At 37.8% G+C, this 15,023-nt stretch overlaps 1 protein-coding gene across 2 annotated transcripts in view; it reads right to left on the bottom strand.

Moving 5' to 3' along the window:
• DENND1B (DENN domain containing 1B) overlaps nt 1–15,023 on the bottom strand; it is a 153,943-nt gene that overhangs the window by 103,263 nt on the left and 35,657 nt on the right. For both annotated transcript variants that reach the window (XM_053950416.1, XM_053950417.1), the window contains exon 3: nt 9,429–9,472. In XM_053950416.1, the coding sequence (XP_053806391.1) occupies nt 9,429–9,472 (44 nt within the window). The remainder of the gene's footprint in view (nt 1–9,428; nt 9,473–15,023) is intronic.

The following is a 15,023-nucleotide window of genomic DNA, read 5'->3' as shown; positions in this document are numbered from 1 at the left end:
CAGCGCTGAGAACCACCTGCACATCCTGTTCAGATGCTGTTTCACCACTGGTGAAAAAATAATTACTGTCAGAGAAATTGCAAATTGAAAAGTGGTTCATAATTATTTGTCTTACCTGTTATTTTTTTTCTCATTCCACCTTTGAATATTCTGACAACAAGGGACAGAACTGAGCATATTTGCAATAAACCCAACTCTACCTATTCAATATATTGCTTTAAAGTGAATATTGCAGTCTCAGAAATGTCTGCAAAACAGTATCAAAGAATATCACAACTAGTGTGTAGTTGGCACTCTGGTCAAAAGGCTCCTATTTGCAAAATTTCCTCTCAGCCACGAAGAAAGGCTATTTATAAAAAGAAAATGAACTATAAAAGAACACTACAGATAAGGACTGTCTGCATTTGCATGAAAATGAAATATACTGAAAAAATCATAACATTTCAAGCATGACAAACTCTACTCTGGATGCAACTTGATACATTTCAAATTGATTTTAATTCCAAGCATATTTTTTTCCAAATATATTCCAAATGTTTTTTTTTTCCTCACTAAGTACTGTATTAATTACTTAAAAGACAAGTCCAGAAACAGAGTAGGATGCCATTCCTTGTCTACAAAGCTTTTAGTGAACAACTCTCCTGCCCAGCAAATACCCAGTACTGGTGCACACAGAGAGGTCAGCACCAGCTCTGCAGACTACTCCTCCTCAGGCTGGGTATGAAACTCTTGTAAGCACCAGGTGATGCTCTTCCAGAATCACAACTTCCCACTGGTTATTTCATAAAATGACTGCACAGCGTAGGCCATGAAGAAATCCTGATTTCACTGGCAATTCAGAAACTCAGAAGTAGTCAGAAATTTGAACATCACGTAAATTAAGGAACAACTTGAGTGCCACACTGAGAGAAAGCATCTGTAGCAGAGAATGATTTATGCAGATAAACAAGGTGAGGCAGTCCAAAAGCCAAACCCTTGTCTGGGCTCATCCATGCCTAAAGGTCCTGTGAGACAATGCCAGCTCCCATGGCTGCGTCAGCAGCAGGGGAAGTCAGGAAACCACACACCACCTTGGACAGGGTACTGAAACTGATGACATGTGGGGGCTGACTTTCTTGAGCTACAAGAATCTACAGCCAAAAGAAAAGGAACTGAGAAAGGAAATCAGCTTCTAAGGAACCTGCGAGAATTATAATTCTTTAAATAAAATTATTTGTGCTATTGTTGTAAAGGAAACGCTTATTTCTTCTTTTACACTCAGCAGAGCTTACATTCTAAGCTTCATCATAATGCAGGTCAGTAAGAATTGCTTACAGTAATAGTTTTTCAGTACTAAATTGAGATATTATCAAGTGTGTTGAAAAACGGAAGGAAAATGAAACAACTCCAGACCAAAGAGCAAAGAGGGAAAGGGAAGAAGCAAACAAATATAAATTTAAGAAGTTAACCTGCCCCTAGTGTTACTCAATACAGACAGATGACTATCCCAAAAAATAAAGTCCAGTAGACATAAAACTGGGTGTCTTTTTCCCTAGAAGATACACAATGTACATTCACTTTACCTATAGTTGACCTGTCCAGACATTCTGGCTCCCTGCTCAAAGCCTCTGGCAGCTTTGTTGCCAGCAATTACTCTGCAACAATTGCAGGCTGGTGGTGCTGCACATGAGCATCAGTCAGCCACCTCAGCACTCTGTCAATCAGCTTAGCTTCAACCTCTGACACAGCATAAGCCACCTCTGAACAGCTAAGACAAGACGGAGGCAGCTTTCACCAGCAAGCCAGGCACCACAAGCAGCTACAGCCAAGAAGATTTTCAGCTCCCTCACTTTGATCAGAAGAATGAAACTGCCCATGCTCAGGGGAGACACTCATAAATCTAAACTAGCATTCACAACACTTACTGAAAAATTAGCAGAAATCCTGTTCCTACAGTAGGAATTCTCTATCAATTGAAAGAAGTCTTCCCTCTTCCAAAATTTAGTCTAAAATTCAAGAATAGGTGCACTGAGTGTTCATTGGCCCGGTAAATTTTCTCGAATCATTGTCATTAGTGCCTAGTGAAGGATAAAGGGCAGAAATAAGCATGCACTGTAGTTTCAGAGACAGATAATTTCTCACACGTGGATCTTTCATTACCAAGTGTACAGTTATTAATGACTGCACACAGAAACAGACACACAAAAGCCAGAAACTCAACACCTCTGCTTAGGGGAGAAGCATATGGAGTCTACCAGCCAGGTAGTTCACAATGCCTTGAAAACTTAATACAGAAGTAATGAGCACCAGAAATAGTTATATTCTGACAGATTAACATATTTCCCTTCCTGATCACCTGCCTGGAACTGCTTCACCTTCCCTTATTCCTGGTCCAAGATCCCAAACCAAGTAGTCTGGATCCTTCCAGCTGCAGCCCACTAATCACCCTTGCATTCTTCATGCTGCTCCTGTTCCTGATTTTAGTCCCATCAAGTCTTGTTCTTTGCCCGGTTCCTTGATTTCATCACATGTGGATTATGCACTTTGATCCCAAACCATTTCCCTAACGTATGCAATATGTAAAAGAGTATTCTATTTAACAAAATATCAGCAAATTATTTGAAGTGACACTTCAAATACCTGTAGCAGTAACAGTGAACCAATGTACCTCAAATGCTCTCCCAGTTCTGCAGAAAATTATCATCAAGAAAGGCAGAAGAAGAGCCAAGAACCAAACAAAGGGTTCAGGAATATTACATCCAGTACTTAATATAAAAGGATAGGATATTCCTAAAAGTGCAGCAGAGTAAGCCTGAGACACAAAACCAATGCTGAAAGTAAGAGAGGCAACAAATTGAAGACTGAAATGGAATGAGGGTATTAAGGAAGCAGATGAGAAAGTATAAGGTATCCCAGAATAAGCAATTAGGGGATACTCAACTGGAATATTCTGAGGGCAGCTGAGGTCAATCAACAACAACATCACACGTGACAATTTGTCAGTCTTTCTGGAAGATGTTCCAAATGATTGTCATCACTACTTCAGTCATCATTTTATTTTTTCTTCTTTGGTTTGGCACATCACCGTAGGCTGGAATCTGATTTGGCTTTGAAATTAGCCAAATCAGTAACAGTTATTTTCAATAGGCTGATAGAGAATATCTGAAGGACAGTCAAATACTAATTCTGTACTTATTAGAGCAAACAGAGAAAAAACTACTTCTACAAAATGTAGTCCCCCAATATCACAGCTGTATGATTTTAAAAAATGGCTAACATATGCAGACAGTCTATTAAAATGCACATAATTTATTTGACTCAAAATGAAAACATATCTAACAAGTAATTCCATTCATCTGGCCCTTTTTCACCCAGCCTTAAGATATACAAATGTGTGCCTTTTCACCAGAACACAGCAGCTGGGAATGAAAAGAAAAGCATTCAAATGATCATTTTCACATCATATTCCATCGTCTTTTCACCAGCTTCTCCCCAGTCTTTCTTTGAGTTCCATTCTGTTACAAGAGAGCTGCTTTTTAGATCAATTCATATTTCCATAATCCACACTGCTGTTTCTCTCTCTCCTCCCCAGGGTGGACTAACCCCTGCATCCAGAACTATGGCTTACAACTGTCATTAAGACCTGTAACAATAACAAGATAACAAAAGAGCTGGTAGAGATGAGGTTAGCCAGTACCATATGCTGATCAAGTTCAACATTTTTAACTTAAAAGCTCTATAAAACAAAACTCCCACAATTCTGAGAACAAGCATACTTCATGTTGCCACCTGTCCTCAAAATTTCAAGGAAATACTAAGATTTTTGTATTGGCATTTTATAATAAAAAAAAATAAAAAATAAAAGTCTCAAGGATTTATTCTGTCTCTGTTGGGATGAATTAAAAGGTTGAGAAAGCATCTTGGAATATTCACATCTTGAATGATGTAAGGGTCTTGGTGATTCTGGGTGTTCCCAGCACGTCTTCATGGCCAGTTGTTCCACAGAATATTTATCAGGACTGAACAGATCTTTTCTGTTCACACAGGGCAGTTAGCAACTATAAATACACCTCTGAATGTTTTCCTGCTGATCATCCATCAGATGGGATTTGCATAGACAAAAAGCATTGCTGCCTTACACACAGTACTTTTCAATAAAAACAGCATCTTCCAAATGCAAAGTCTCATAAAAATCACTTTATCTTAACCAGATAAAGTTACCTTGCAATGTAGAAAATTGCCACATTGCCATCATCTCAGCAGGGCTAATTGCTTTCCACAAAGATTCAAGTTTGAAAATATCCCTTAACTAAATATAGTGTGCAACATTTAGACAAAAACACTGCTGAAAGTTAGTAATCTCATTAGATTGATTCCTCCTTTCTCATACCAATGCACCCAAATATCAATCATACTTATTAATAAACAGACAACAAAATCACCAAACCCTTTTTAAGATTTCCTGATAAAAACAATCCTACAAAGCAAGCCCCTATCTAGTTAGCATAAACATTTGAAACATGTATTTAATGCCTCATCAGAACACAAGAACAAAGCCATCTCATGCAGAAACCTGGTGAGATGCATCCCCTAACAGCACGCCTGCAGCCTTGGAGGGAGTGTAAACAGCCTCATACCTCCTGGGCTCCTGCTGCTCTCTTAAGAGAGCACAGAGGAACACAACATCTCACTGCTGGCTTCCACACATTCATTTAACCCAGAGAACAGATTTTAGCTTCCTTCTTGAGAATATTGGAAAAAAAAACAAACAAACAAACAAACAAAAAAACAACTTGTGGTATTATTTAAATCTGTAAAAAAAGAATATAATCTCTTTCATGGTGACCTCATTTATGTATTTGCTGCAACTATCCATTCAATCAAATATTCCATCCTGAAAGAAACCGAGCCTTTTGTCTCCAATCAGATGCTCATTTAAGCCAGGCTTAATTTTCAGTACTTGAAACATACATGGAAAGTCAAGTGTGTGATTGGTGCTTTGCTGCGGGAAGACCAACACATTGGTACTTCTGAGGACTTATCCTTTAAACAACTGCATATGCACCTGTACATCTTTATGTATACAAATATTTTCACATGAACCAGGTAGATTTACATATACAGTGTCAGACTTTAGTTTGGGCCACTGCAGGATACAAAGCTCACAATTCAGTGGTGACTTCTGCATCATGTGATACAGTAAAACTAAAACCCAGATGTTATGTAAAATATGAGGTAATAATATAAAGACATTGCCCTAACTTCAGAGAAAACAGCAGAGATTCCTCACATGGGCTGCATTATCCCTTACTCATTACTTATCTGCAGGTTTGGGTGACATGGGAAAGCAGATTTAGACTCCTTGTCTTAGAAAGCAAGAGAAGATAGGATGAAATCTGCAACTCAACCAACAGTCTAATGCAGAGTCTGAATTCCTTCTTAACCCACATCTTCAGTTAACAACCCCTTGTTATATTTATTACAAAAGCGGCTTCTGGTAAGACCATCTCCTGATATTAGCTATTTGTGTCACCTTCCTGGTGAGATGTTTTTCACTAACAGAGAAGTTGCAGGCTGAAATTAGAAAATATTATGCGATTAGAAGGGCAAAGAATGAGAACTATTCAATGGACGCCACATACTACAGGTAGAAATCACTTTGGGTCAATAGGCAGTCAGATTAAAAAGCTACTGCATTCTTACAGAGCTAAAATTAATACCCAACATACCTGCAACGAGTAAATTGATAAGAAATGTTGGACCTCACACGCCCCAAAGGTTAAGGCAACACAGAAAGCAGCGCCGCCTCTTGCAGGCACCACCTGCTGCTGGTGCTATCGGCACCGTACTCTCCTCCTTCCTTGTGCTAACACCACTCTTTTCCCAGGAATGTTTCAACTCAGTGAAGCTGGTGGGAGTGTCAGTGTTTTTATTTGCAGAACAGACATGAACAGGGCCATAGTGGAGACATCTGGACACATGTGTCATCAATAGGGTTTTGCTACTGACTGCACTGCCACAAGCAGACAAGCCAGTGCCAGCAGATCGCAGCTCTGCCGGGTGACATTAACTTCTGCAGAAATGGGTTTCTTCTTCAACACTCAGCAAGTACTTCAGTTTGGAAGCCAAGGTGTTGTTTCATTTGGGCAGCTTTTCGAAAGCCCTTAAAAAAATACTTTCTTCTTAAAAACAAGTGGATTTTTTTTCCAGGTATCATAGCAATAATATTTTTTCTTCAGACTTCCACTTAAAAATGGGTTTGTAAGGCTGAAATGAAACTCTAGTTTAACCAGTCTGAATAAACAAAATAGCAATTTCAAGATTAGAAACATACTGATCTTGTATCATGGGAAATTTTGCATAAAGGGGATATTTGAACAATACAAGACAGTATTTGGACATACCACAAGCCTCTAGGAATATACATTCGAAACACATTTTAAAGAAAACAAATAGCCCATTAAATGGCTACAACTCATTCTTTCTCCAAATTTGAGTGTTGGAGGATAATCACAGAAGACCTCTATGCTCAAATCAGAAATCTTCACATTTTTTCTACAGTGCTGAGATTATTCACAACTTTTTCCACACTGTCAAACTCATTTTTGTATCAGTAATGCCAGTACAACAGTAACTTGTAACTCTAAGATGTCTCAAACAGATTAGTTCTTCTGGCTCTTGAGGCACTTTTTAATAAATACTTTCTTTGAAATGGTAGTGTGGCTCTTTGTACTTTGAATTCTAACCAGCATGAGCTCATTTTTTCATTGATAGTTTTGAGAGTTACTAAAAATGGAACTACTCCCACCTCAAAAAATAAAATAAAATGAAATTTAAAAAAAAAAGGCAAAAACATTTTCTGAAACACTCCTGGCAAAAGAGAAGTATTTTTCATTTCCTGCCTTGAAGCCTTTTTCCTTCCCCACTCTATGTTTTTCTCTTTTCCTTCTCTTTTCTTATTCTGGCATTTGAGGAGTTACCAGAGAGAAAATAAGTGGTTCCCCTGCAGCCTTGGCAGATAAGGAAATCAACAGTGAATCTTGCAAATTCTTTTGTGATACCAAAACCATGCCTTAATATTTCCTTTACTTGACAGACTGCAAGTAAGTAATTATGACATAGCTCTGGTCTTGTCTTCCTCCTGATCAACTCTAGTTTCTACATCCCATCCACAAGAGATCAGATGTTTAGCAAAACATGAATTTGGAAAGGCAACATTTAAGAAAAAATACACCAAAATAATATTGACCAGCATCAAAGAAAATGGTAGGGCAGAAGAAAAACAAGATTAGAGATGAGTAAGCACTGGGAAGTTCAGACATACTTAGAGAAGAAATGTGAGAAAGAGAAAGAAAATGTCAAAATGGCTTAGACAAGTTTTCTTTGCATTATGAAAGCAACAAAAAGGTGACATGATAAACTGTAGAAAAATTCAGGAAGAGAGGAAAATATTTTGCCCACTGTTATCACATCACTGTGCAAACAGACAGCCCTTCAATTTTAGGAAAGATGATTCTTTGGGATACATCCAAAAACTAACTCACACATTTTACATTTAAAATAGAAATGACTGAAAAACAGAGCAGAGAATATTCTTCTTCTTTTCTTTTTTTTTTTTTTTCTTCTTTTCTTTAACATTCTCCCCACAAACTTTCATGGAAATTAGCCCTGATAGTTTTAGTGTGTTTTTGATTTTTAAAGAAATTAAATCTGGTGGATACTCAGGTCTCCAGTCTTAACCTACCCAGTTCAACATGCACACACACGTGCAGAGAAGGCTTCTGCTGATTTCACTTCATGACTTGGCTCAGGGGTTTGCTTCAGAAGCTGCTATATATTCTGTTTAAATCCAGTGGTTCTAATAGGAAAATTGCCCTTGCAAGGAGAAGAATTAAAATACCCTGTTTTCCAGGAACACAAGCAATTTACCTGAAATGCCAGAGACCCCACACAACTGAGACACAATGTGTGTGCAGGCACAGGTTTTTCAGAGCCCAAAGGCAGAGTGCTGCCTGAGGCCTCTGGTGTTTATAGATTAGGTATGTCTATAGCATCTTTGTATGATTCCCCTCCAGTCTTTAGTGGGCTTCATCTTCTAATCATTTTTCTACACCAGCTGTTCTTTGAATAACCTTCGACTTGCTGAATAAGCTCCCATTTTTCTTCATACATAAGTTCTCTTTTTTATTTTTTTCAGATCAAGTCTTTCTTGGGGAAAAAGAACAAAACAAACTAGAAAAAAAGAATTTAAATGACAATGAAGATGATCATCCTGCAGCCAGGATAATTATCAAAACTTGCTGAATGCCTAGCTGAGAACATGTAACAGCACACTTTGCTCATTTGTCACTGTTTTACAGGCTGCACATTTCTGACTTATGCTATTCTTTAACCACACATCCTACTTTCTATGTTTGCATATTTATTTCTTTCATCATGAATCATCTTATAGCTGTCTGTATAGAATCTTGTACTATTGATTAAAAAAATAAAAAAAACCAACAATTTATCAATATCTTCTGTACAGCAACACTTCTAGATCATCCACTGTGGTGATATTACAAATGAAGAATATGTTTGCCTCAATAATAGTATAAAAACAAGAGGCAAAGAAGCCATTGAGAGAGAGATATTTATTCTATTTAGTTGCATTATGTATTTTCTTCTATGAAAATAAAAATATTTCCATGCAAGAAACTCTTGTACAAGTTGCTGAAATAAAAAAATTTAGTAACTTCATTAAATTTTAATATTAATAACTTTAATAAAATAGTCATGGGGCAAAAAAAACCCAACACACTAATTAAAAGCTTGCTGTCATTACAAACAGTGAAATAATCCATCAGTCCTGTATGTATAAACTTTCCTTTGAGGATTAATTATAGATAGAACATAGGATTTTCACGCTTTCAGAATCAGTAACTTTAGATGAGTCTCTTATAAGTGTCTGAGGATTTTTTTTTTCCCCCAAGCAAGTAACTAGGGTATCTCTAAAATATTATTAAATAACTATCTAAAATCTTGCATTGAAAAGGATTAAAGGAATGGAATGCACACGTTCTGACATTAAGAGGACATACATGGGTAGCTCTTCAACTTTTTTGATCTGGTGGGGTTTTTTTTATAACATCCATGTTTTGCAAAGTTTTATTGATAATTTTTTCCACATTTTCATTCCCAAAACAGATAAAAACCCAACATGTCCAACAGGATCACCTGATAAAATACTCTATATCAAAAATAAGGGGATACATTGAACTAGCACAACATTCCATGCTCTACAACTGCTATCGTGTATTCCTGTCACAGAGGCAATCTAATCACCAAGCCACCAGTTGGGTGAAGACTTCCACCCTGCTATCATTAGCATCTGCCTCTCCACAGCTGAATAGAAGAGCTTTTTTATTATTATTCTAACATAAAAAAAAGTTCAATCTCATGTTTCCAACCTGGTCTCCAAAGTCCTCTGGGAACTTCCACAGTACCACTGGATCTGTAAATAATTGACAGACAGCATTAATCAGAGGCAAAGGAACAGAGTATTACAGTCAGAGTACATTAATATTAAAGAGAGGGTCAGCTTAGCGTCACGCTTTGAGGCAAGTGCAAAAATATATCTAAAAACTAAGGAAGATACTGGATTATTAAAAAGACTTATTTCATATTTATGAAACTGTATGTTTATTGTTTTACATATGGCAGCAGGTTATAATGTACCAAACTCTTTTCATATTCAATTCTTTATTCCTGGAATACCTCGTTCTTTAAGCACATTTAATTTTCACTTTTTAAATCAATAAAAAAATAAAGAGATAGAAAACCTCTTCTCATCCAAGGGAAAAAGAACAGAAAATTATAAGGGGAAGAAAAGGCCTTTATGAAAGCACAGAAAAACATCCTTTGTGGTTTTAAAGATAGTACCAATGTAACCAGCATTCTCAAGGAAGAGTTTAGACAAGCTAGCATGTTTCAGTATTTACTGTTCAGAGCCATTTAAAACCAGCATTTCAATACCTCTTGTAAACAGCTAATTATAAAAACAATCAGTTATTTAGGCTACATATTAGTCTCCACTTAATATTGTTTTGAAAACCTCTATCACAACAATTGGAATCATAACCTTTCAACAAAAGCACAAATTATGATCTTCATCCTGCCTCCCCCCAAAGTTTTTAATCTTGTTTGATACAAACCCTTCCGGAGGTGCTACTGTTACACGGCCACAAACACCCACAAAGCCTCACAGGCTTCTAAACAACAGGTCAGCAGCAGTGTTTGTCCACCTGCTAGACATGCAATTATGTACCTTCCTGCAAGGGAGACCCAGGGCAGTGCCGGAGCCCAGACCAGCAGCAGAGCTCTCGAATTCCTGCTCGAGCCCCAGCCGCGGTCAGGCAGATCCTCCGGCCGCTGACCACGCGGCCAGCAGCAGCTTGGGGTGCCCGAGGGCAGGAAAACAAAGGAGAAGTGCAACAGTAAGTGCCAGGACACTGCCTGATGGGAACTGCCACCTCATGTCTGCCTCAGGAGCTGCTGGACCCAGTCTTCCAAGGGAAGAATGTCTGGGAAACTCTTCAGATTTCCACTTCTGACACTAATACCATCACTGCGTGGTAACTCAGAAAAGTCCTTCTCATTGCTAGGTTTGACATCAGAACCACAGGGTTTTTCCACTTTTGGCAAAGTACAGAGGTTTCTACTCTTCTTCGGGTTCTGTATGTTTGCTGGTGCAAATTGGAGATTTAATGAGAAGGGAAGTGCCGCTGCTGGTGGTGTCATTCCCAGCTGCTGATCTCAAATCCTACTGCTCAGCACGGAGGCGTCGCACGTGTACATTTGCCGCTGGCCCAGCCACCAGGCGCTGGAGACAAAAGTCAGCATTCTCCCTTCACCCCAGGCCAGAGCTTAAGCCAACAGTAGAACATACATTTCAAACGTGTTACAAAATTCAACTTGTCAATCAACTCAATGCAACTTAGACCTAATCTCCATCCAAATTCAATCTGAGATTTTCAATAAAAATTGAGGCAATTGTTGGACAAGCTTGATTTTTCTCCTAAGAACACCCAGAAAGGGTTCTGCAGCTATTATTTAATAAAATATGTGTATTTTGCACAAGGAATCTTCCTCCATTGCTATGGGGAGCAAGAACTTTTGAAGGCAGATACAAAACAAGAGATAAGATGCTAATTTTGTAAGAATATAAGAGCAAATAAATACATGTACTTACAACAGAGACCTTTTTTTCCTGATTTATTCCGTACATATTTAAATTGCAAACAACTCTCTATAATGACCAGATACAAGAGCAGTTTGACTATCCCGTAAAGGAACTGTTCTTTTTATTCCAAATTAGTATTATGAAAAAAAAAGCAATTACATATCAACAATGATCCCTGATAAAGCCAAGGAGCAGCAAGCACGGTAACATATCAAATACTTGTTAAATAATCCATAAATTACTTGCTCAAAAGCACTGAAAACTTGCAGAATCCAAAAAATACTTTAACAGAGCTTGTAAATCTAATGTCATATGTCCACAAACATTTCAAGCATAAATTTCTCTTTGAAAGAGCAATCCCTCTGCACTCCCAGTACCAGGTACTTGGTGAAGCTGTAGCACTGTCTGTCTCCTGCTGGTGCAGACTGTGACAGCTACACGGAGCCAGATGAGGGAACTGGCCGAGATCAAACCAAGTGTCTGAAACTTTTCAGGGCAGTGTTAACTAGATCAGTTCCCCAAAACCATTGGGTTTGCAATAGAAAAAAAAGGAAGAAAAACTGGGGAATAGGGAGTTGTGGTGAGAAAAAAGCAGGACTGCTTCATGCGGCAGCACTCCCAGCATCAAGCATTTGCTACAGCTCGCGCAGTACAAGCTGGTTAGCAGCTGCCTCTAGTTCCGTTTCTTATCACCTATTTCTTGTTCACAAATTCCCTAGTTTTGCAGTACCATTTATAGCTGCTTCTAGTGCAAAACCCAAGCACTGTGGCCCGTGAGGAGGTGAGGGGACCGCTCTGCAGTGAGGCCAGGCTGCCGGAGCATCGCCAGCCAGGAGCTTAGCAACATCACCTCTTCCCAGCAGTGAAGCCAGGCAGATGATTCTGGCAGATGTGAAGTACAGTCACATGAGAAACATTTCGTATAGTGAATGCTTTAGCAACACAGTAACAAAATCACTGAGGTTTCTGAAATCAGACAGAAATGTAATTTCTTTTGTTTACTGTTGTTAATGCAAATATAACTGCCAGGCTTCAAAATAGGAAGCGGATCGCAATAGCAAAACCTCCGGGTGTTATTTTAAAAGGTCACAGTCATGAGCAAAATAACTTTGGGTTTGGGGTCAAAACATGGGTAAAATTTACACTTCAATGAGGGGCCAACAGAGCTAACAGCATTTCACAGGGCCACCCTTTATCTACAGGCAACATGATCAACAACTCCAGTAAGTTCTTTTGGTGCCCTGATATCACAACAGACAGTAAAACCCTAAAACTTTAATTTAGTGTCCTGCTCATCTTGCTGTCTTCACTTCATACTAAGGCTCTCTCATACTACTCCAGCCTCACTTGAAATGGTAAAAACAAATCTAAAGTAAATTCCAGTTTGCTCAACTATAGGTATAACAACATTTATTTTCCTATCATGAAAGGATATTTACATCATGAGAGGATAACTAAACTCATGTCATCTAAACAGGAAGAACAACGCTTTTAATACTCCTTCATGAAAACAAAAAACAGCCAACATTAAAAAAAAAATATTCCTAACTCAATCCAAGAAAAACATTCGGTGCTGCACTCAGCAAAAATTACAGGCCTTCAAGACTTGTCCAACTGCTTTGAGCTAGGTTTTGCAGCTGTTTTTACTGGCTTTTAACTGGTTATTTCAGTAGGTACTTGCCATACATTTATTAAGTAAGAAAATCTGATGTGACTTGTGCTTCAAAAAGTCTTTACTCTCTGAAACCAAACCCTAACACCTATAAAAAGCCTCAGGATTTTATTATAATTATCCAAGTCTGGGATTGGAGTTTTTTTCAAAAGATTATGTTGGTTTCTGCTTTTGGAGCTAAGCTCAGGAAGCATCTGACACATCTTTGGGACAACTTCTCAAAAGGGCTGCAGAGGAAGAAACAAAAGATTTCCTTAGATTGATTTAGGTTGATTTAGAAATAAAAAGAGAGAGTATAATCCGATTCTGTAACTGTATGCACTCTATCTTCAGGTTTACAAAGACTGAATTTTCTTTTCCCTGCGGATTACTTTCCAGATATTCTGTCTGATCTGGCCATGTTAGGTCAATTTTATGCTGATTTTATGGGTGAGAGGATGAGAACTGCTCAGAAATAGCTGTTGTTATAGTCAGCTGAGGAGCCACTGAATTTCTCCTTGTTCACTTTTTCTAAGAGACTTTTCAGGACAAATGGTTTGCACCAATTCTAAGTAAATGTAGTAGTAAAAGGAAATAAAATAGTTTGTGTGGTACATGTATAAATACCGTTGCATGTGTAAATAGATATTTTCATGTCCAAACAGCACTTTTTCTATGCCTACCACATCCCAGACATAAATTTCAGCACCTGCCAGTAACACTTGAAAATTCCTTTGCTAAATATCCTACAGCATTGGAAAGGATATCTCCCTTGGTAGGAGCTAGATGAGAGACAATCATGGAAAGGTTTGCTGAGGAACAAAAGAGTGCAGTACAGTTACAAAGAGAAAAGCAAGTCACATGCAATGCTTAAAAAAAATAGTATTCAATGTGTAATCTAGAACTGCTCCAGAAGATAAATGCAGGCAACTGTGACACCCACTAAGACAAGAGGAAAACATATGCAGATCCTCAAGGTAATTTCTCTCCAAAAAATCTATTCCTGTAGAGACAAGGTCATAAAGCATGTCATCTATATTTTCAGGAAAACAACTTCTAACACAGTTTAACTTCTGCAACAAATCAAAGAAAATACAAAGGTACTATTTATTATGACAGAATGGATTTCTCAGTGCTACAGAGAAGCAGTACACTCTAAACTACAAAAAAAAAAAAGAGAAAGCCTTCTAGCTTGTAACTTTCCCAAAAACTGACAAGTTAAATACACTCTAAAAATACTCTTCATAATCCTCAAACTTGCAGATTACAAATGCCACACAAAAATACAATAGGATAAGGTAATTAGCACACATTCAATTTGGTAATGGAACAGAAATTACAAACACATGCTGAGAAACATCATCTTGGGAAATTGTCTTGGATAGAAACAGAAAATATTTCAGACAGGAAAATACAGGTACAGTAAAATGAAACAGATTCATTAACTAGTCCAATATTCTGGAGAGAGGAGGAATCTTCATCCCTGATGGTTGTACTGAGCAGAACAGACAAAAAGACTGCCAAGCAGAGTTGGTCATGCTTGGGACGGAAGAATGGACTAGATAATTGCTCAGTACTCCTCCAGTTATATTTTCTCTGATGCTGTACAGATTTTCATTGGAAAAAAGCTGTCAGTGCAGAAGGGAAAGAAGAGACTGGGGCCAGGAATTAAGGGGGTGGGAAAGAAATATAATGAGGAAAAGGAAGGTAGCAACGCAAAACTTATTGCAGACTGTTCCTCTTTCTTGTCTGGAAAAAACAAGTGCCACATTTTTTGTATAAATCTGAAATTATCTATCATTATCTCAGGGAACAGCTTTATAAACACACATTTAAGCAATAAGCAGAATGAATTTTGTTAGACTAAGTAGTTTTCAGTAATAAGAAATTAGTTCTCTAAGTTTATGATACTGCTATTGTTCAAAAACAAAGGTCTCTTACATACTTAAAATAATTTTCCAGAAACACTCAACAGTAATTCTAGTGATGCTTTCCTATCAACATAGTATTTAATACTCAACCAAATCACTACAACAGTGATTCAGAAACAAAATAAGAGATGAGCCATAACATGCAACCCAAGGATTTTTACAGATGAAATCATCTGATGAAAAAAGCAGCATTCGCATAAAAAAATAACTTCTTGCAAAAAAAGATTTCTGTATATCACAT

The sequence above is a fragment of the Vidua chalybeata genome, chromosome 9 (genome assembly GCF_026979565.1).
Source record: "Vidua chalybeata isolate OUT-0048 chromosome 9, bVidCha1 merged haplotype, whole genome shotgun sequence".
Classification (NCBI taxonomy): domain Eukaryota; kingdom Metazoa; phylum Chordata; class Aves; order Passeriformes; family Viduidae; genus Vidua; species Vidua chalybeata.
The sequence above is the reverse complement of the archived record's forward strand: the minus strand, read 5'-3'. Positions and strand labels throughout refer to the sequence as shown.